Source organism: Chlamydotis macqueenii, chromosome 3 (assembly GCF_036417535.1).
Source record: "Chlamydotis macqueenii isolate bChlMac1 chromosome 3, bChlMac1.mat, whole genome shotgun sequence".
Classification (NCBI taxonomy): domain Eukaryota; kingdom Metazoa; phylum Chordata; class Aves; order Otidiformes; family Otididae; genus Chlamydotis; species Chlamydotis macqueenii.
In genome coordinates, this window is record NC_141558.1 from 104905164 (window position 1) to 104928306 (window position 23143).

The following is a 23143-nucleotide window of genomic DNA, read 5'->3' on the forward strand; positions in this document are numbered from 1 at the left end:
AGAGTATTCCATGCCATAAACATCATGCTCAGTATGTAAGTGGGGGTTGGCGAGGGCGGGTATCTGCCTTCCTGACATCCATCGTTCCCTCTACCTTCCTGCCTCCCTTTTGCTCCTTTGCTTGCCACTCGGTTTCGTTTGTGTGATCGCTACTCGGGACGGGCTTTATCAGTCATTGGGACATCGGGTGTGAGAAAACATATATTGTTCACTTTGTATATTTTAATATCCTTATATTCTGTTATTATTGTAGTTTTCCCTTGTTAGTTTAGTAAATTGTCTTCATCTCAACCCATGAGTTTTCCTTCCTTCCCAATTCTCTCTCCCATCCACCTGGGGAGGGTAAGCGAGAAACTGTGTGGTAATTTGGGTTAAACCATCCCAGTTGTTTGTTTAGAACATAGTTCAAATTGCTATAAGGTAAAAGAATATCCAGAGCCATGTAACTGGGAGAAACAGCTGGTGGTGGCACTTGAGCATTTGTGAACTTGGCAGGCTTTGACTGACAGAAGTCCAACTCCTCTCATAGCTCTTCTATGAGCCTCTGAAAAGTTCCCTCAGTGAAGGCTACTCAGTCTCATCTCTATGGGCATTTTTAATGGGAATTGTGATTTAGTTTTTGTGTCAATGGGAGGCCATTTTAGCTATTTTCTTCTCCTTCAGGTTTTGCTGTAGTTTAGTGACAGTGCACTTATTTGATTTTTACTGAATTCTTTTTCTTTCACCTTTAAGCTGATCCTGGCTTTTTCAGAAGAGGAAACTAGATAACTCTAGATTCTCTCTAGAAATGTTGACTCATTCCTTAGTTATAAATGGTATGACAGTTCTGACAGTAAGCTGTTGAAAAGCTACCTGGTGAGTCAGAACAAGGCTTAGATTAGTTTTCACTTGTGGCAATAAGGAAATTGCTTAGGAATCAAAGGCCAGCGAATGTGCATGCCACAGTATGGGTCCTACAGCCAAAATCCTGTTTGCTGCAGTTTTCTACATCTGACGTTTTCATTCTGAAATGCCAGAGTGAGGTGCTGCCTCCTGCCTGCGGTTCCACAGAGGGCTGGCTGAGATGCAGTCAAAGATTGCAAGCAGATACTCCATCCAAACTTTAATTATCTTTTCAGTCTCCCCAGGTAGTGTCTCTGTTCTGGCAACAGGCTGAAAGCTGCTGTTTTCATATATTTGTATGTGTATATATATATAGATATATATTTAAAAATGAAAAAAAACCACAAACCCTACCACTACACTAATACATATTTTATGTACGTGTGTGTATATATATATAAATACTATAATATATAGTTACTCTACATAGTGTGTGTATATTTAACTTTACATGTAATATGGCTATTATAGATGCTATACTTTATATTCTTTATGTAGTAGATATCTGTGTGTGTTTGTGTATGAATAGTAGATAAAGTATAAAACTTTTTAAAAAGAAAAATGCTGAATTGTGGGGATCTAGGCATGCAAAAGTTCGAGTTCTAGTGATTCCACCGCCCTGCTCACGCCAAGAGATTTAGGTACTTAGGTGTATAAGAAAATTCTAAAAATGGGATTGAGTTTTTAATATATTTTTTTTATTTTGGGGGGGGGGAAGATTGTCATTGTATATTTCTTATTATATTCTATATAATACTTAGTATATATATTTTTAAAGGTATAAACATTGCTGTCAGCAGAAGAGGTTTTTAGCTCTTGGAAGGTCTTAGGAGGATTCAATGTACCAGTATCTCATACATCATTTCTTGTTTCTGAACGATTCTGATACCTTTGATTATGTTTGTGTCTCTTATAATTCGGGTCTTTTGTCTATTTCCTTACCTTGTATTTTGTTCCGTTACTGTTTTTAATGATACCAGAGGCAGAAAGCCAGCCGAGCCAGGACTACGTGGACTCCCTGCAGCGGCTGAAGAACGTGCTGAGCGAGCTGGAGTGCCAGCAGCAGTCCATTGCCAGCGGACTGAGTGAACCCAGTAAGGTTGAGAAGGCCCTGCAGCAGGCAAAGGTAACCTTACCTTGGCACTGAAGCCAGGAGTTTGCTTATTCAGCTACCGTCATCCTCCTTTCTCCTGCCTTGTTTTCAGCAGGGTAACTAAGACATTCCTCAGATGGAAGGTGACCAGGGAGTGGTGTGTGGAAGCAGGCTCTGGGGGTTGCTTGCTGAAAGCTGGGTCACTGCAGGCTGCTGAGGGACGTGGCTGGGCGAGGGCTGGGTATCTCTGAGCCTGGAGACTTGACAGCTTCTCTTGCTGCCTGTGCCAGGAGACGAGGCCGAGAGAGCTGAGACTGCTTGGCCAGGCTCTTGAGGGATCTTCTCTGAAGTGCTGCTCAGATGACCTTGGTGGCCTCCCCAGGCTCTCTCCAGCGTGCCCGTGTCTCTCTTGTGTTGAGGAGCCCCCAAATGGATGTCAGGGCTACAAGAGCATTCCCCTCCTAGGAACTTGGTTGGATCAGGTTGGTGACCCAATCCAAGGTCTGCTCCTTTGCCGCTGAGTGCGGTTGTGAGGAAAGCCAGGAGCCGGGACCTGCCTTTCCCTCCCTTGGGAGCTGCCTTTCAGCTCTCCCTGCCCGAGCTGTACCGCAGCTGCCTGGCAGCTGTGCCCGTGCCCGGCCTTGCTGTCCTGGGGAGGCCAGGTCCCAGCCATAATTATCAGTTACTGGGGCAGAGCTGGGGTGAGGGGAGAGAATTGTGCATCTCTGGTACTTTTTCTTTTCTTTTTCTGCTTTAAAAAACAGTAGACAAATATTCCCTGCCACCTCCACTGTCCCCCACTATTTTGTGGAATCATGCTTAATTCAGAAAGGTGTATTTTTCCCTGTGTGGTGGTATAAGAGAGCTGCAGGTGACTCTGCAGGAGCTCTTGAGCTGGGTAGGGAGAGGCTGTGTATGTCTATATCCTTCCCTATTCAGTAGAGAGTGATCAAATAGGTATTTTTAAAAGCCCAGTAAACAGGGGTGTTACTGCTTTGGTTTTGTTTTTTTTTTTTGAACGAGCAGATTTAAAAAAAAAAAAAAGTCCTGAGTTCTTTGATTTTCTCTTCTAACATTGCTTCTATATTGTTTAAAGTTGTCAGATTTTCTGGTCCGTAGGCTGGCTGGATTGCAATGGCATTTAGTCTTTGGAGGCTTATCTTCTACTTCTACCTGAATCCCTCTTTCGCCTTTTCTTCAGAGACTAATGAACCTGAAAGGATATGCTATGCCAGTGTGGGAGCTTTAAACAGTGTGACAGGAGGTGGGAACAAACTGGAGATGATGAACTGCTTGTGGACCTGGGATTGTCCAGCTCCTTCTGCACTGCCAGGCACTTATCAGTGCTTCAGATAAGTGCTTCAGACCCAAGCCAGGGATTGACTCCGTCTGTGCCCACTGCACAGAAAATTCTTGTTTGCAGAAACATACATCCCTCTTCCCAGTCTCATTGCTACCTCGCTACCTGTCTTTTTAGAGGAAATAGTACACTTTATCCTGTTTCTTTCCTGTAAATACAAAGTAAAATTGAGAACATAAACGTATCAAAAAGATTCTTTCTCAGTAAAGTACAGTGAAATATATGTGCACACATCCCATGTGTACACGTTAAATGTATGTATTAGCAAAGTTAAATTAATAAAATTAGTAATAGCTTCAAGTGTTCATTCCAAATTTCTCTTTTAAACAAATTTTAAGCAGGATAACCAAAATGACCAGTTTATTGAAGTGGCCGTGTTTTTTCGTGTCTTGGCTTATACCTTCAGCTGTTATTTTTCCTTAATTTTAGGAGATGGGCTATTTCAGCTCAAATGAGTCTTCAAATCAGCAATGCCACAGTGAATATATTCAGAAGGTATCCTCCCTGTATTCCAGCTGGAAGAGTAGCTTTCAAAACTCAAGTATCCAGAGCTTTCCTTGCAGCTAGATGTTATAATAATTTTACTTTACAAAACTCAGAAGGATACACTCAGCCTGTTTGTGTGGGCTTTAAAGAAAAAAAACAAACTGTAGAGGGAATGAAAAAACTGAGGTCCTGGTATGTCTACATTGCAGTTTAGCAATGTAGCTAAAGTGTAGCCATTTCTTTGCTAATTTAGGTGTCAGTAGGGCACAGCACAGGAGAGGTGTAAGTGCCTAGGTGTGTTTAACTACCTGGGAAAGCTTTACAGTCCACTCTGTCCTATCTGCTACTGCACCAGTAGAGCAGCTGGAGGTTTTGCTCCTTAAAAGGTTGTTTGGACATCTCTGCTGCAACAACTGCAGTAACTGGAATATCGCTATTCACTGAATCCGTGCTCTGCAAAACAAAACCTTTGACATGCTTGCACTTGTACGTAAGTGTGTACCTGTTGTATGGCTAATACTGGGAACAGACATAATTTTTTGTTGTTATTGTTGTTGCAGACTGCTTGTGGGACACTAGAAGCCCAGAAGCCCGGGATAGATAAACTTGCTGAAGAAACAAAGGCTTTGGAGAGACGTGCTTCTTCGGATATTAAAAAGGTCTACGCACAAGAGTTCAAGCAGGTGGAGGAGCACTGGGACAAGTTAAAGCTCAAGTTTTGCAAGGATGTTAAACTACTCGAGGAAGTTAAATCCAAGTTGAGAGTATTTGAGGTAAAATGAAAGAATATTTTTGTTGCATAACTCAGTTGTTTTAGAGCCCTTTCTTTCACTGTGTTCCTGCAGGAGTCCAGATGATACTGATAGGGAAGTGAAATGTTGATGAGCCACTGGCAGAGGCTGGAAGCGTATATAGTGTATTTGTAGCAGGGTAGCAGAGGACTTTTAACACACCCAGGATATTATTTTATCTTCTAATAGAGTTGCTTTTCACTTAAAATTAACATTCCTCCTCTTTCAATACCAGAAGCAAAGGTTACAGTAAAGTCAAGTCTGTGTCAGCTGTGCTGTTGAAGGCTTGATCCCACCAGGGGCAGAGTGCCATCTCTTGCGGTTGGTGTCAGATGCTCAATGCCTTGCTAGTTTGACATCTAAAATTGGAATTCCGTACCTGCTACAGAAAACCTGCTCCTTCAAGTGGGATTTCTGTCAACAATAATAAAGAATTAATACAGCCCATTAAAAAAAAAAAAAGTAAAGAAAATGTTTAGGTATAGTGAGTTTTTCAGTTCCAACAGATGACCTCTGAAGTGTCAGGAAGGAAGAGTTAAAGAATTAAGATTAATCAGCACTCTTATATTTTATCTTTTATATGTATATATATATATACACACACACACACACACACATATATATATAAACACACATGTCAAATCCTGTATGACAGAAAATCCCAGTGCTTTAAAAATGAAGGAATGAAAAGCAAGGGTATTTAAAGGATATTTAGATGTTTAACCCATTGATAAAGAGGAGAGAGATAAGTGCTTAAGTAACTTAGACGAGGTTGACTCAGCGTTTACTGGTTAGATGGATTTCTTTGTATTTACTTTAAATCCCTTCTGTAAACTATTTATAATCCTCTGGGTAGAAAAAAAACCCACCACAACTAAATATATAATGATTTAACCCATGGCAATATTATTGTGACCCAGAATTTAAATAGGCACTAACCATTTTTTCAGTGTCAACTTAAAAACAGAAGCTGCTCAGAGCAGTATAAAAGCCCAGATATAGTGCCATTATTTTTTCTTAGAGTAGTGTTTAACTAGTCTTTAAGTCTTATATTATTTTTGTATTCATGTTATATTTTTAAACTTCGAAAAGCAAGAAGGTACTTTTAGAGATTCTCTGTCTTTCAGGATGAATGCACATGTGCATTAGCTAACAGAAACCTGTATTTTCACATATGTTAAATACATTTTAATGCATGGAATTCTTAACATTCTTTTCTATAACGTAAGCAACTTGCTACGTGCACCCTCTTCAGGACACTGGTGCCATGCATGCACACCACCACTTTTTCCCAAGTTTATTTTAATTATGCTATCTCCTCCCTCTGAAGAAGAAAATTGTTACTTTATTTGATAGTGGATTCAGACTTCAAACTCAGTATGTTTTGGTGGTTTTATTTGTATTTTAAGCCAGACAGGATCTTTAATGACTACTCAATACTCAACAGATGTGTGTTTAAACTGAAGTTTATATTAGTAAGGCCAGGTAATTGACTTGCATGATGTTGCAGTGAAAGTTGGACAAGCTGTTGCTGATTATGGTTCAGAACTAGTAAAAGCCTCAGGTCTGTCTTTTTTTCCTTTTTTTTTTTTTTTTTTTTTTTCTTTAAAAAAAAAAAAAAAAAAACAAACCAAAGAAGTCGTAGTAGGCGTAACAGATTGTAGCTAAATGACAATTAAGCTCAGAGTGCACACCCATGCTCCCGTGAAAAGTTTTACTTGGGGAAAAAGACTGGAGGGGGAAAACTTGCTCCTGCTCATAAAGTGTTATTTACTGATTATTTGTTTCAGGACTTGAGCTGCTCCTAGTCGTGTGTGTGTGTGATGTTTGTGTATGAATAGCATAGGTATGGTAGTCCAGTCTAGGCTGGTGAACCTGTAAACGGAAACCACAAACCAACCCATGAATAAGAGGAGGAATTGCAGGTTTTTGGAGGAAAAATGTGTATTTCTTTTATATAAAACTTTTTTGTGTAATATTGTTAGGCTGTATTACCTGAAGCATAAAGATAAAAGCTGTCCCTGCCTGTGCCCCTCTCCTGGCCCCTCAAAAAAAAAAAAAATTCCTCATGTTCAGGAACATGTGTAGTTGTGCACCTACACTTGAAAGAACTCCTGTTTTTAGTCTGGTTCCTTCAGACCCATCCTTCTGTAGCTGCTTGCAGCAGCTTGTGGGATGGTGTGGGGCTGCAGAGCAGCTGATGCTACTGGTCGGCAGGAGCCGACTGGCCAAAGTGAGCTGGCTTGTACACGACCTTAATTTCCTGTAAGTGCAGAACTCTTCTTTTTCTGCACTTGAATGACGTTCAGTTGAGTGGTCTGCACATGCACCTGCTTTCCTAAATCACAACTTTAACTGGGTGAAGAATGAATCCTGACAACTGAAATTCTCTCTCATGTTTAACACATGGCAGGTTTTTATTTAGTAATCAATGTTTCAGTTTTTGCAGCCAAAACTGAAGCACCCTGTTCTCCACCACTGTCCAAAATGGTGTTGGTACCACCATGTGTGTGAAGCACTCACTGGTGAAAGATGTGGATCTTTATGCTCATGGGAGTTTTGAAGAGCCATGGACAGCAGAGCATTGAAGCCATGCGCTCTTATGTAGATCTGAGAACAGAACTTTGTCCTGAGCAAAATGTTAAATACTTTCCTGTTAGCTTAAAAGAAGTACAGAAGCCGAAAAAGAAATTAAAGCAGAAGAAACAATGCAAGTAATTATTAAAGAATTGAAAATGGAAGAAATAAGTAGTGGTGCTATCTGTAGAAATATGGGGCTTACAGTGGGGGTATTTTCTCATGAACAGAATTTTTAAGTGCGTAGCTCCTGTGTTTTTTAAATATTTCATAAAGCTTTCAGTGAATGGCCAGTCATATATTATTGGATTTTTCCTTTTGAAGGAGTGGTACTAATCTATACAGATATTTTTGTAATCTAGCCCTGTATGAATAAAAAGGAGAATGTGGAGCAAGTTGAATAAAAATGTTATGGATGGCGTTGGACAGGTCAGGATGGAATTTACGCTACAAGAAAGATTGATATAGGAGACTGGGTATACGGTCCTGGTGCAGACACTGAATGGGTCAGTACTGGAGATGTGATACTGGAGGCACAAGATTAGTTGGGAGAATGGCTGGGCAGTATCTCCTTGGTTAAGACAGGAGATGAAGCATCTGGCAATTAAAGGAAAAAATAATTTAAAAGTAGGAGAGAAAAGGAAAAATAAAAAGTAAATAAGTGGCAGCCCTTGGAGAACATGTGGTCATGTGCAACTATGCACAAGTGTTGGTTTGTTTTTAATGTTTCTTTTTTTTTTTTTTTTCTAATTCACATTTAAAAACTGACATTTCCCAAAACAGAACTCCTCACATTTAGATTTTTGAAAAGAAACTGAACATAAGTATTTTCATTTTAACAGTGAGCAGACAGGTGAACAGTGCTTAAAATGTCCTTGTTAGTCTGATCAGCAAATAAGTGGCAGATCTGCCTGTGGGTCCTGCTGCTTGGGTGGCCCTTCTGTGATTTGTGATGTGACAGAGGCTCCCCCAAGCTGACAACACATGCATTAGTGACGTGATCTGCATTTTACTGTGAGTCTGTCTGTAATAGCCATGTGATGGGAAAAGTAGACAGGGCTCATTTTACCAGTTTTGCATCTTGTATTTTCTAGAGGAAAATTTCTGTATCTTGTATCCTCAGTTATTGTACCTCTAATGATGCGTGGCTTGCCATGTCTTTGATTATGTATCACCTTCAGTGCTTTCAAATCTACTGCATGGCTGTAGATCATGTGGTTTTTCTAGGAGTGAACAAGTTAAAATTCAGCACATTTGATCTCTGGAATAAATTTTAGAAAATGATCCAATGTTTTAGTTAATGTCTAAAAATTTTGAGCTCTTGTACATAAACAACCTGCACTGGGTATTTGACCATTGGTAATTATTTACCTGCGCAGTGCAGGAGCATTTACTTCATAAAACTTTTGTAGACTTGGCAGTGATTCAGCAAGTTATTTAAATCCGTGCCTAACTTTGTGAGTAATCCTGTTTAATTCACTTCAGCTACTTAGGCAAGTAGCTTACTGTAAGCAAGCTAAATTAGGTATATGCTAAAATGCCTTGTCAAATGGCAGCCTTTATAAATATGTATTTTTTTTACCCTAAGCCATGGTTAAGCCTCCTGGGGTCTGTTTTCTGGAAAATAATTTTCAGGCTAATCAGCTGCAGGAAATTCCCCCCAGATGGAAAAGGAATGAAGAAAATGTCATGACTTTGACCTCTAATGGTAGCATTGGCCTAAAAATAAATATGATCTTAGTCTAATGGGTTTTCATTACTGCAGACACTTTTTTGAGAAGTCTATAATATTTTGATCTTGAAAGAACTGTTATTGCAAGATTTTAAGGAAATGAAGTGTGCGCTTTCCTCCTCAGTGACATGCAGAGTAGAAGGTGAAGCTGATGAGCTTTGACTCGACTTCTCAATAACAGTACTCTGTGATGATGATTGCATCAGAATAAAAAGATGCTACCTATTAAAAAACCCAACCAAACAGTCCAAAAGTGTTGATTAATAAAAGGCCAACTACGTTATTAAAAAATGACTATCGCATAACTCAGTTGAAGCAGGACAAGTAAAAACTTTTTCCCTGCTCTAAGTTTGTGGTGGTTTTGTTTGTCAGAGTGATGGGGAACATCCACAATGGCATGGGAAGATGATGTGACAACCCTCCTGTCTCCTTCCCCACGCCCCTCACTCCACGATATGAGGCCAAATGTTAGGTCAGATGAGTATATGCATTTGTGTGTGTATTTATTTTTTTTTTTCCCTGTGCATTGCTCTAGTGAGTACAGTAGCTGCTATTGCCCTGAAACAGCTAGATTTTTTTTTTGTGATTAGTCTAATCCTCAGTGATATTTTCCTTTTATGCCTGTGTTTCCCTGTAGAATGAGTGGCTTTCCCAGCATAGCTTCTACCTGTCAAGTATGTTTACCATTACCCATTCCTCTTCTCTGCATATATATTCCTATAGGACCCTCTCTTTACCTTGGAGTGCAATATATCTCTTGAATGAATGTGATGGAAGCAGTTGTACATGGTTTCTGTCATCAGGAAAATGCTATTCCCAGCCTTCAGCCACATCCCTCTTGTGAAGGATGACCACACACTTATTGAAGCCATACTTACCTCCTTACTTGATCCTGTGTTTCTCTGTGATAGCTTGGAGCAGTGCAGTGTAATTAAAACATGCTGTGGCATGGATGTAAGAGTATCACTGTTGTGAGTTTAATTTTTCTTATAAATTTGAGAACAGATAAATTGGGAGGGGAAAAAAACCTAACCCCAAATGAAAAATGGAAACAAAGGTGATCCGATACAAAACCAAGGCAATGCTTGTAGAATATTCTACAACCAAGGCTTGTAGAATATTCTTTGAACATTGCTAGAAGCTGTTGAAATGCAACAGCTATACACTCTTCATTTCACAGCATTGTATCAAGTCTTCATTGTTATGTTTGATTTAGACTGATTTGAAAGTCGTTCAGAAGTGGATGGATGGTGTGAAAGACTTCTTAATGACAGAAAAGGCTGTTCAAGGAGATACTGAAGGACTTCAAAGACAACTTGACCAGTGCACAGTGAGTTTTACTCTTTTAAGGAATCTTCTGAAATAAATAAATACTAGCATCTCTTCTTTATTATTTTGCTTCTATGATTAAAATAGTGTCCACGGCATGTTCCGTAAAACCTGCCAGAAAAATCGTGTTATGTTTCTTCAGGGCACGCTTTAATTGGTTCCTTGTGTGCAGCCATAACACTTTGTACTTTCAAAGGTCTTTACTGTATTTACAAATACTCATCTACAAATTGACATTAGTTTCTCTGTGTTTATATGTTTCTCACAATTCTGTGGTTAGGAGATTGAATCTGTGAGTGAAAAGTGCTTTCCACATTGAACTTCCAAGGGCAATAAAAATAACAAGCAAATAACACTGTTGAAACTCCTAGGGTTTAGCAGTTGTACATGCCTTACAAGTAAGATTCCTTCCTAGCTAGTGGCACGTAATGGTCACAAATAGGTAGAATTTCATCTTACAGTAAGTGATTACGGTGTACCTTCACATGTTTGTTTCTGGGAGAATAATACGAGTCTGAAGTATGCCAGAAACATCAGGGCGTGTAGTGCGCATCATCTCAAACTTACATTGTTCCAGTGTTGATGTTCAGTATGTGAGAATGTTTGCACTGTGTATGGCAAGCTGGCAAGCTGTATTTTTTTTTTTTTTTTTTTAGTTGTATAGTTATGATGTTTTGGGCCATTGAAGGATTGTTTTAAGTGGTCTGGTATTGAACACAGCATCAGTCTGCTTTTATTATTAAAGTTTATCTGGAATAATTAAAAATTGCAAAATAAGTGGTATCCTATAAACTTCTGTAATGTCTTGCTAAACAAGAACATTCATTTTCTCTGCTGTGTGCTCAGATGTTTGTCAATGAAATGGAGAAAATTGAACCATCACTGAAAGAGATGAAAGAAGTAGAGTCTGCTTTGAGAGCTCAGCCTATCGTAGGCGTAAATACTTGGGCAAAGTCTAGGCTGGTAGACTGCCAGACTCAATGGGAGAAGCTGAGCAAACAGGTGAGTTCTCCATACTTTGCTAGTGCTTGCTTGATACTGCAGCTGTTTCTTCAGTTGTGTGGCACTGGTAGGATGATGAAGAGGTAAAGCAGTGAAACAGCAAGCTGAGTGTGTTTTACTTGAGTTAAATTGTCTGAAATCCAGCTTGGCCCAGTGAATCCTTCAGAAGTGCAAATATGTTAGGGGATACCTGTGCAACAGTATTGTTTGAATATACGCACTTCTTGACGCCTCAGAGATCACTGTTTTTCTTCCAGTTTAGTTGTTTGTAACTAAAACCTAATTGATTCACTTTGCCTCATGCTGCTCTTTCTGGGGTGGGTGGGAGGAAAGTCTGACCTTTTTGTTCTGTTGTTCCTGAAATCTGGAATATTCTTCTGGCCCTGTGTAATTTCTGCCTGTTTCCAAGCAGCTTTGAGAAATAAATGACTATAAATACACTACCACTTCAGTGGTAGTTTGCTTGTTTCTTTTGGGTGGAAGCTTTCTGCTCTCTGTAGAAGCATACTTCTTTAGTTGCAATGCCTGGCAAGGAGAACTTTGCTGTTGATATAGAATCCAGATTTCCTGGCAGTGGGAAGAAGTGAGGCCCAAAGGGGTTTTTAGTGCCACGCATAAGGCTATATCTAACTATATGATACTTGTGATCAGAAGAGATTTTTTTTTTTTCTGTCTGACTTTTTCCACGGACTGTTACTGGTTTACATATAATGAAAAAAAAAAAAGGCTATTTTCCTCCTTCCCTCACCTCTAGATATTGTTGATCTGCTAAAAAGGGATCATGAGTTCATGTGCGTGTGTGTAAAAGTAAAAGTCTCTTCTTAATTAAAAAGGCCTGAAAATGTTTTGGTAGAATTTTTTTTTTTTTAACAAAGACTTGTAGTTCTTCACATATACAAGGACATTTAAGCAATAAAACTTTTGTCTCTTTCTCCACCTTGGATTCTAGATTATTAGTCAGAAAAATCGCTTGTCTGAAAGTCAGGAAAAAGCTGTAAATCTGAAGAAGGATTTGGCAGAGATGCAAGAATGGATGACCCAAGCTGAAGAAGAATATTTGGAGAAAGATTTTGAATACAAGTCCCCTGAAGAGCTTGAGAATGCGGTGGAGGAAATGAAGGTCAGGAAATCCAGGTCATTGTGGAGACCTGATTAAAGAGAAATAAAACTTAACGGCTTTAAGGGTTGACCTGTTGTGGAATTATTATCTATCTGGAAAGGAGCTCAGGTCATGACAAGATTAGTGGTATTTTTCAGCTTTACTTTGTGGAATTTTTATTTTAAAGCACAAACTATAAAAGCAGATGTTCTATTTGGCCACGAGGGGTAGGGATTTCATAATGAATAGCAGCTTGCCCAGCTGTTGAGGTAGGCTTGCTATGTATAGCGTATTAAACACTAAGAATATGGAAACTTATTGCAGGAGATGAAACTTGAGAAAGAAAGAAAAGGTAATATACCTGTCTAAATTAATGATTGTGAAAACATTCTTCTGCTTCTAGCCGTTGGGCTTCTGTTTCTTGTCCCCTAGATATAGTAACTCCACGTTGAGAAAAGCAGTTTAAAACAATTCTGTTGTAAGGTTATCTTCTGTTCCTCATCTGTTGCACATAGTGATGCTGGTCCCTACTTCTCTAATTTGGGGACTGGTGGTCAAAAAAATTGAGAGGAAAGGAGCTATTTTTGTCTCATTATAAATTACCAGTTGAATAGGTAATTTTCTTGGATGTGTGTACAGAGTAAACAATAATTGTCTCTGCTTTTAAATCTGAGAGTTCAGGCATATCTTCACAAATGTTTTGACTTGTATTCACGTTATTTAAATGAACATCCATTACACTGTTACTCAGTGGAGCATAAAATAAAAGATTTTTTTTTTCTCCCTTACAAGTGCTTTGACAAATCCATTTGAAGTTTTGAATTGTTCTTTTTGAAGGGGCTTTCTGAAACAGTCTTTAACAAGTGTTTTAATATATTCATGTTTTGAAGCCATTTGAGATTACATACATAGTCTGACAGCCTGCTAACACAAGCCAATAAAAGAAAGAACCCTCTTTTCATTGGCAAACCTGGGAGACTTTGAGCACTTTACCTTTGTCACATCTGGATTATATTCTGTACTTTTAAATTTGGCAGATATGTCTGTGAGCCATTAAGCTTATTGTAGTACTTTCATATCCTCTTGCATTTGCAGTAAGAATATTATGCTGGAACTACTTTTAGGACTGGAAAAGAACACTCTGTATATTTGACCAGAAGCATTTTTGCATAAGGTTTTGAAAAACATTTGAGCTTGCTGAATTCTGCTCTCATTTGAACAGAGGGCGGAACTCCTGCTGATGTTTGAAGGAGTAGGTTTAAGATGAGGCTAGGTCATTTTTTATAATCCTGCCATAAAATAATATGTTCCCCAGTTTTTCTATTCTTTGCCCTTCCATTAACTGGCATTTTTTTTTAATTTTGGATTTCTATACACTTAGAAAACCACTTGAACAATATGTGTGACAATAATGCTGTCATGTACTACATTCTACCATAAAGTGCAGTGCCTTATATATCAGAGGTACTTCAACTTCATAAAACTGTCCTTGAAACCTGAAAAGAAAGAGATATGGGACAGTCTCTATTTCTTGAGCCCTCTAGTTGTCTCAACAGACTCAGGCTGGTCTGCGTGATCTGTTTTTCAGCTATCTTGCTGCCTGAGTTCTGGTTAGGGCAAAATTTGACAACTAATAATGTTATTTCTCCAGACCTGTGTGTTGGGAGTTGTACCGTGCTTATCCTGTATATTTGTTACCAAGCTCCTCTGAGTGCAACTGGGTTGTCCTTTTTGCATGTTCCTCTAATGCACCCAATGGCCGTGGGAGAGGTCCCCACTTTGTGGTTGCACGTGTCCTGGATAGTTATGTCATCTTTCCTGGATAACTTTGGGAGGTAGTTACTGAGCTCTGAGGCTCGTAACTTCTGTAAATTCACCCTACTTTTTTCTCCCCGACATGCTTTTTTTTGGCAAACTTATTTTTTTTTTCTGGTTCATTTCTCTTTTTCATATCTGTATGCTAGCATCTAAATAGCACTGAACTTAATCTCTTTTGCTTTGAGTCATGGATTTTTAATGAACAAACCATAAATGGTAAATATATCTGTATGTTTAATCAAATAGAATTTTTCAATGCTTGCTAACGTAATCTGAATTCCATGCAAGTTAGTGCCATATTTTGTGCTCAGACCCAAGAATGCTTTGGCAGTAACCCTTTCAAGGTTGAACTGCCCATCTTTGGTTTGACTGAATAGCTGACCATATGGCAATTGAGGGCTGAGCGTGTAATATATTTCTTCGGGCAGAGAGCGAAGGAGGATGTGTTGCAGAAAGAGGTGCGGGTGAAGATTCTCAAAGACAACATCAAGATGTTGGCTGCCAAAGTGCCGTCTAGCGGTCAGGACCTGGCGACTGAGCTGAACGTTGTGCTGGAGAACTACCAGTTACTGTGCAATCGGATCCGGGGGAAATGCCACACTTTGGAGGTAAGAAGGATGGCTCTCAGCTTTTAATAGAACAGAGACAGGTGGCACAAGAGGAATGTTAAAGGATGTGGAAAATGTCCAATTTTGTCACGGGATCCAGAGGCTTCAGCGTATATGCATTTTGCTGTAGCTCCTTTCCAAGATTACTTTCCCTTCAGGTGGCATCTTTGGAATCTATGATACACCAGCTCACTTTGCTTTAATAATCTGTATTGTAATCAACACTTGTGCAAATAAGTAACCTTGTCTCACAGCTCTGTTATCCATCTGTGCATCTTCCAAAAAGACAAAAAGAAACTTCTCCAAGATTAAAGGTTGAAATAGGATGATAATTAGAACATGTTGATTATAGTTTGGGGTAGGTTGTGTATGTCCTATCTTTCAAGAGAACTGGATGCATTTTGTTGCTTTCTTAAATCATTATAAGAATCTGGATATCAGTGATCATTTTAGCATGAGTTTAGAGACTTCTATGTGTATTTTTGCATATTTCCTTTTATCATGCTCCTATAGTTGCAGATTTTTCTGTCTAGAACTTACTGTGCCATGGCATGTGTTTTTGAATATTTTCTACTTGCCAATTTAGGTGAATGTCTCAAGCATATGTTTAAGATGTTCATAGAGTATATGAGCTATGCCTGGCATTTTAGGCTAATTTATGTTTTTTCTATTGCTCCTAGGAGGTGTGGTCCTGTTGGATTGAGCTGCTTCAGTATCTTGACTTAGAAACAGCTTGGCTAAACAATCTGGAAGAAAGGGTGCAAATGACGGAAAATCTGCCTGATAAGTTGGATACTGTCAGTGACGCTCTTGAGGTATTGTAGTCATTCTTTTGGACTGGTAACTTTTCAGATAGCTCTGTTTAACAAAAACCCATAAATTGTATACTTCAGTAGAATATTGAACTATGTGTTGAATATTCTGATTCTTCAGGTTAAATGAACATATTGCTCTGAATCTGGAATGGATATTTGTAAGATCCTCCACTAAAAGTTGAATTTTGCTGTACATGATTGTGCCACATTTAGTACCATGATAAAATTATATGTTGTCTCCTGTCTTGTGTAAATTGATTAATTTCTTCCAGCACTATAGTATGAAATGATGTGAATAGGCAAGAAGTGCTGTGAAATTTAATTGTCTAAAGCACAATGACAACTGTATTCACCTTGTGCCATCAGAGATTAAGCTATCACTAATTCATGCTTTCAGAGCACTCTAAAGACATTTGAAGTGTAAAACTTCTGTGCATGCAGCCACATTTCCACCTCTAAAAATGTAGTAATATTCAGCGTCCTGACCTTTAAAACTTTCTCTGCTAATTAGTCTCTGGAATCAGTCCTGCGTCATCCAGCTGATAATCGAACCCAGATTCGGGAACTTGGGCAGACACTGATTGATGGAGGGATTCTTGATGATATCATCAGTGAAAAATTGGAGGCTTTCAATGCCCGCTATGAGGAATTGAGTCACTTGGTAAGAATTTGGGGGCAGGGTTGAAGTAGACTGGATTTTTCAACTCAGTGGTCTGAAATGATTCCTGTTAGCAGAATTCATAGATGCAGGACTGCAATAAGGAAAAGAGGAAAAGCGTTCACAATGGTGTCAACTGTTTTCAATTTGGAGTAATACTCTAAAAGCAAGATTCACACATGTGCACACCCTTGCGCTGTGGGGACCCCCTGGTATTTTTCCAGGTAACTTCAACAAAAAGACAATTCCAATCTCAAGGGGGACAGCTCAATAATTGAGGTTAATACTCCTTTCCTACTGCCATAAATACTGGTGTGCTGCTCACTAATTGTAAAAATGAGGAACGTGAATAAATGACATTTGCAATCTTTGAAATAGCAAGGAAGAAGTCACACTAAAATAAGGAACAGAAGGAAAACATTCTTATTGCCCATCTATTTTGTTGTTCCCTTCCTCTTCTCATATTTTAGCTTAAGCTTTTCTCTTTTCTAGATTTAGTTAGTAAAGGAAGACTAGCTGTATTTCATGTTACATAAATTATAACTTCTGTTCTCTATTCTGGTGATACAGGCCCCTGCCAAATTGTGGGATGGGAGGTTTTTTCCTGTAACTGTCGAAGTGCAGTCATAGAAGGAATTCAGTTCATCCTCGTTACAGTGAGCAACATGAATTCGTTGCCCTCAGCTGGGGCCTACATGCTGTCATTTAAGTTAGCATTCGCTATTGTTTTTCTAGTTACAACAGTACTTCATTGCCATGTAAAAACTGTCTGCTTTGGCAGCTGCAGTGGTGACCCACTGGGCTGTTGACAACTTTCCCCACAGCTCTGTGTGTGTATGTATACACCCACTGGTCTCTGCATGTGTCGGTAGTGGGGAATTTGTGTTCCCGTGCAAGTAGTGACATTTCAGATGAAGTTAAGTTTTGCTGTTGGAGGGAGAGACAACAGAGGGAGGGAACTGTGAACCTCTTTTCATACTGTAACCGAAAGACAGAGTTTATTGTTTTGAAAGAACAAGTGCAAGTTTACAATCAAACAGTATTGATCTGTAGTATATTACAAAGTCTCTGATTCCCATTGAATAGCTAGTTTTTTAAACAGGTATGTTTTTAACAGAATACTTTATTCCTGAGGTGACAGGAGAGACCTGTTTTCTCTATCCTGTATGTTTCGCAGCAGAACTCTCCTTCTATGTCACTGTTTATCAGTTACCAGAGACTCACAGCAGGCTTCAAAAATTGCTGCCTTTTAGGGCCACTTCTGCTCTTTTTAGACAGTTGTCCTGGAATAAAATTTGTTGGGTCTCCCCCACCTTGTTTTGGGAAAGTTTAATATAATTTGTGTTGAATTACTGCTCCATCTTGTCTTACCTTTTTGTCCCACTCAGGCGGTGAGCCGGCAGATCGCCTTGGAACAGCAGCTTCAGACCATGCGAGAAACCGACCACATGTTGCAGGTCTTGCAGGAAAACTTAACGGAGCTGGATAAACAGCTGACATCTTACCTGACTGATAGGGTAGATGCCTTTCAGATGCCCCAGGAGGCCCAGGTATTCCAGTATAGTTTTTCACTACAGAACATTTTGAAATCTCTCATGATAGTGCTCAACCTAGACCTAGTGATTCATGAAGGCTTCGTTTCAGTCCTGTGCTGATGTACTAGGTGATACCTTTTGTAGTCCGGATTGTTCTTCTGTTTTAAGAAGGTTGTATTGAATAGCAATCTTAATAGCTTTCAATTTAGCAAGCTGTCACCAGAGCCAGAATATTTAAAATAAACCTGATAAGTGTTTAACTTTTACATTGTGGATTTGCTTCTGGTAGGTAATAGGTGGTAAGCAAGTTCCTCTTCCTCTCTCTGCAAGCAATTTTGTAACATATTTTTTTTTCCTGTTTCTATGATGTGACAGAAAATTCAAGCTGAGATTGCAGCTCATGAATCCACAATAGAGGAGCTCAGGAAAAGTGCTCGCTCTTTCCCTCCTGCTTCTCCCGAATGTAGGTCTCCCCGTGGTGGAACTCAGCTGGATGCTTTGCAGGTAAAAATATGAGAGTTGCACTAAGGATTTAAATGTGTAGAGCTTCTGGTTTTCAGTTACACACTGCTGTTGTCAGCCTATAAATTGCTTAGTGTGGTCAAACAAACCTTAGAATTAAATAGTATATGCTTTTACATGCTTTCATTGGGAAGCAAGCAGCACTAGATGAATTGAATAAGGAAGTTGAAATTTCATAAGTATCATGGGATAAATGCTGAAAGTCAGAAAGTCTCTGTATTTTAGTAGAATGTATATTTTGAAAGGATATGATACAGAATTATAGCTCTCTTGCACCTCAGGTGGAGATTAGGAATAGGGGATGGAATTTGGCATGGCAAATAGTGTTACCATGTATACTGAGTTGTGGTGGCAGGAAAGGTGAGTTAGAATCTGTGTGGAGAGATTCTGTGAATGTTATTTTTTGGAAGTGCAGATGTTAATTTAAAACAATCTTTTAACATAATGTTTATTAAAACAGAGAAAACTCCGTGAAGTATCTACAAAGTATCAGCTTTTCCAGAAACCAGCCAATTTTGAGCAGCGCATGTTGGATTGCAAGCGAGTGCTGGATGGTGTAAAAGCAGAACTTCATGTCTTGGATGTGAAGGATACTGACCCAGATGTAATCCAAGCTCATCTGGACAGGTGCATGGTAAGTATGCAGTGTTCTTAACTCATGCTTGCGGTTTTTCTTTCTTGTGTGATTCTTCTTGCCTAAACTCTCTCCTGAGGAAATTTTGCGGATAGTCGTGATGGCAAAATGCCAGCAGAACAACTGATAACTAAAACGCTCTAATTCTTCTGGGTGAGAATGTGGACATAAGTGGATTGTTGATCATAGATGTGGTGTAACAGCTGAGTTTATAAAAACTCCCTTCCCTGGCTTATCCTCCTGTTACGGAGAAACATCATTCCAGGAGCAAGTTTGCTTGGTTCTTAGTATTTGAACAAAATAAATACTATACATAAAATCAAGTACAGGTCACAATGTTAGCCTTGCCACATGTGGTGATGTTATGGAGTAAACTGCTAAATTATTGGGATAATTATTTTTGGGGGGTGAAAATTAAAATCAGAATAAAATATGGAGCATCAGAAGTATGAAATCTTCTTAGCAGACATTGCTCTTAATCCATAGCTCAGAGTTTAATTGCTATCAGAAGGTCAAGTCCCCAAATGAAGCAAATTCTGAAAATCTGCAGTACAAATTGATCACCAATATACATATTTGTGTTTTTAGAAACTCTATAAGACCCTCAGTGAGGTGAAATTGGAGATTGAAACTGTTATCAAGACAGGAAGGCAAATTGTACAGAAACAACAGACAGATAATCCCAAAGGGATGGATGAACAACTGACAGCATTGAAATTTCTTTACAATGACTTGGGGGCACAGGTAAGAAAAATGAATGTGCATATGAATATTTTTTTTATGCATATAAATTCCCTTCTCTGTTGTTTTGATGTCAAATGCTGTTTTAAAGTTTGAGTCTGAAGCTGGTACTGTATAGGCTAGTTGCTACATCCAGCAGCAATCAGTTGAGAGATTAAAGATTACACATAACAATCCTGTAATTGTGCAAGACCCCTGTGCTAACAGAGTGTTCCTGAAGAGGAGATAGCCTTGAAGAAAGGAAGATTCACAGAGCTTTCATCATTCTGGCAAAGCTGGCCTGCTATTCGTTTAAGTTTTTGAGCACTGTTGTACCTTCTCTTGTTTGTAAACCAGCCTGCAAGATAATTTACTATCAGATTGTTGTATGAGAAGTTTGAGTCAATGAAAATATTTTTTAGGAGATGTCATGATGGTTTCTAATTGTAATCCATCTAAAGGGTTGCTCTCAGTCTGAAATAGAAAATGCAGGCAAACATGGATTTCCCATGAACTCCATTAAATATTGATTTGATTAATTTTCTTGGTGATTGAATAGTTATTTATCCAAGTGAAGTGTTTAAAACTGATTAAGCTCTTACGGAGCAGAGGGGAAATAGGGGATTCTTTTCAACCATAAATTAAGGTAGAAGTCCAAGCAGACTCATGCCTTTTCAGTGCTCTGTGAATGAAGCTGTGGGTAAGTGGTCAGATTACATTGCTGGAATATCTTGAAATGGGCCCGAGGAAAAGTTTTATTGTTGTAAAGTGGAGAATGCTCATGAAGGTGTGGATTGTAGTGGAACTTGTACATCTATAGCTCAGAAAGCATGTAGACAAGAAATCAGGAAAGGGGAGAAAGGCAGAGTTATTTACAGGATAATGTTATGATTTTGTTTGTATCTGAATTTATTTTTTTTAGATCTTCAAAGAATGCATTATTTTGAATAAATACATACAAACACTAAGCTGAGACAGAGAACAACTTTTCAAAATGTCAATTGATTCTGACTGTTATGGTTAGATTTATTCTGAAGTCTCTGTTAAAGTTTGAGCAGACTAATTGTGTAGCAAGTGTGAAATAGAATTGATTATACTGCAGCAAACATCAGATTTCATATTCACTTTCCTGAGATGTTTTCAAGGGCAGACTAGATTTTCAGTGATTTTTTTTCTTTGCAGCTTTCTCCTAGCAGGTCTATCAAAATACAAAAAAGGAACTGAATTTTACCTGAGTGACTGACTGACTGGATTCTATATTCCCTTGAGTTTCAGTTAAAGGGTTATAATAAACAAAGATTAAACATCAATTTTGTGGTTACTGGTTATAAATAAGTTGGTACGCAGGTTTCTTTGTCTCCTTTAAGTTTATCTTAATTTAAAAATTATTCTAGTTTTATATATTCTACTTTGTATAGAAATATGCAGATGTTTATAAAAGATTTTTCTTTTCAGGGTTCTTCCCTAATGCAAGACAGTCATAAGATGCAAGGATTTTATATATTTGGGTGGATATTTTATCTGACTAGCACTTTAATTTTTGCTATCTTTTAAAATCTATTTTTGTTTTTTCCTTTTTTTTTTTTGTAGGTGACAGAAGGAAAACAAGACCTCGAAAGAGCATCCCAGCTGGCACGCAAAATGAGGAAAGAGGCTACATCTTTGTCAGAGTGGCTAGCTACCACTGAGGCTGAGCTTGTGCAGAAGTCCACTTCAGAGAGCTTGCTTTCTGATCTAGATTCAGAAATCGCCTGGGCCAAAGTAAGCATGCTCTAAATATCTGCAGAATAAATTTTCAACATTATGGCAATACTATGTAGAAGTGGCTGTGAATTTAAATCCCTGTAACTTGTTCCTAAATCTCTAACATAATGGAATTTTACTAGATTCAATAGATGATATTCAGTGCCTTACTGAGTCTGATCTGTTTCATCTCGGGCATCTTGCCTCAAAATGAAATGGCCAGGAAAAGAGTAAAGATATTACTACGTATTAGATATTAATAGGTATTTAAGTGACTTACTGTATCTCTAACACAGTTCTTAAGTATAATCTTAATTATCAGTAAATATAATTTTGGGCTAGGTCAAATATTTTACTGGTAGAGCAAACTGAAGGTTCACTGACATTTTAAATGAAAAATTGAGTTTGTAATCTTTTCATTGTGACTTTGCAAAAAAATAAAAGCTCTTGTAATTCCTTGTTTTCTTTGATCTATAAATTGGAACTTTTCATGGACACATGCAAATGTGTTATTCTGAAGCAAAGTATCTATTTTCTTACACCGTAGAAACTTGTATGTGTAATATTGGAGTTAGGAAGTGTCAGTTGATACAGTTCAGCAATACTGATCTTTCCAGCCATTTTCTGTCACATTCTGCTTTTGGAATAGGTCTGTGTACAATCTTAAAAAGTGAAAGCTTACAAAATTGCAAAACCATCCAATTATAATCTGTTCTCACCCATTTCACTCAGGATTAGCAATTATTAGCACTACACTTCTGCTGTGGCAGTATCCCTAAGATTTCTTTCCAAACAAGCTTGTAAATACTTGTTGAAGTACACTTACTCTGCATTTGTAAGCAACACAAATAGTTCATGAACTGTTATGCTGCACCACCAACAGGACAAGCCCTTTATGTTGCATGCAAAGTTGTCCTTCCTGCCTTAAGGTTTTCTAGAGGCAATTTTAAAATATGGTAACTCGAGCGTTTGTTTCTATCTCTAAGTTAATAAGTTCTGATAAAATAATGAATTAATTACTTCACAGATAATAAGATGTTCAAGGAGCTCCAGACACTAGTTGTGATTAACTGCATTCTTCCACATGCTGTACACTGAGATCAAAGAGCTCTCTAAATAGCCAGATGATATCATTACTAATTGGTGATCTTGTATGGCAAGAGGTGCTATTTTCCACATGGAAACCATATACTGATATTCAGGCAATGACATACTAATTACTTTGTATGTCAGTATGCCTTCTTTCAAAGAAGGTGATTTTTTTTTTTTCAATAAAAAACCCTATTTCAAATCAGAGATGACTTTGAAAAAATACTATGTGCGTTGTACTCTTGCTTGTGCTCTCAAAAAAAAAAAAAGAGATCACTATCTACAGAGAGAAACAGAAAGTGATTCTACTTGATTTGTTTCCTGTGGAGATAAAAATCTGGCTCCCTTACCCTTGTGGTTGGGAGCAATGTGCAGTGTTAATGGCTCCTCTTGTTTCAGAATGTGCTCAGAGAGCTGGAGAGGAGGAAAGGTGATCTGAAGAGCATCACGGAAAGCTGCACCGCACTCCAAGCTCTGGTAGAAGGGAGCGAGACTTCCCTGGAGGAGAAGCTGTGTGTCCTTAATGCTGGCTGGAGTAGAGTTCGGACCTGGACTGAGGACTGGTGTGACACCTTGTTGGTAAGTTACATGTGTGAGAAATAATCAGGGTGGTTCTCCCTCCGTACCCTTGGAACAGTTGTATTTTTTAC

General features: G+C 38.6%; 1 protein-coding gene across 1 annotated transcript in view; it reads left to right on the forward strand.

Moving 5' to 3' along the window:
- The window catches only part of UTRN (utrophin), a 356589-nt gene that overhangs the window by 69866 nt on the left and 263580 nt on the right, over window positions 1-23143 (forward strand). Inside the window, exons 21-34 of the mRNA XM_086743718.1 lie at window positions 1863-2008; window positions 4382-4594; window positions 10138-10251; window positions 11097-11252; window positions 12202-12372; window positions 14598-14777; window positions 15458-15592; window positions 16104-16253; window positions 17639-17800; window positions 18161-18289; window positions 18768-18941; window positions 19530-19685; window positions 21252-21422; window positions 22893-23072. Of these exons, the coding sequence (XP_086599844.1) occupies window positions 1863-2008; window positions 4382-4594; window positions 10138-10251; window positions 11097-11252; window positions 12202-12372; window positions 14598-14777; window positions 15458-15592; window positions 16104-16253; window positions 17639-17800; window positions 18161-18289; window positions 18768-18941; window positions 19530-19685; window positions 21252-21422; window positions 22893-23072 (2237 nt within the window). The remainder of the gene's footprint in view (window positions 1-1862; window positions 2009-4381; window positions 4595-10137; window positions 10252-11096; window positions 11253-12201; window positions 12373-14597; window positions 14778-15457; window positions 15593-16103; window positions 16254-17638; window positions 17801-18160; window positions 18290-18767; window positions 18942-19529; window positions 19686-21251; window positions 21423-22892; window positions 23073-23143) is intronic.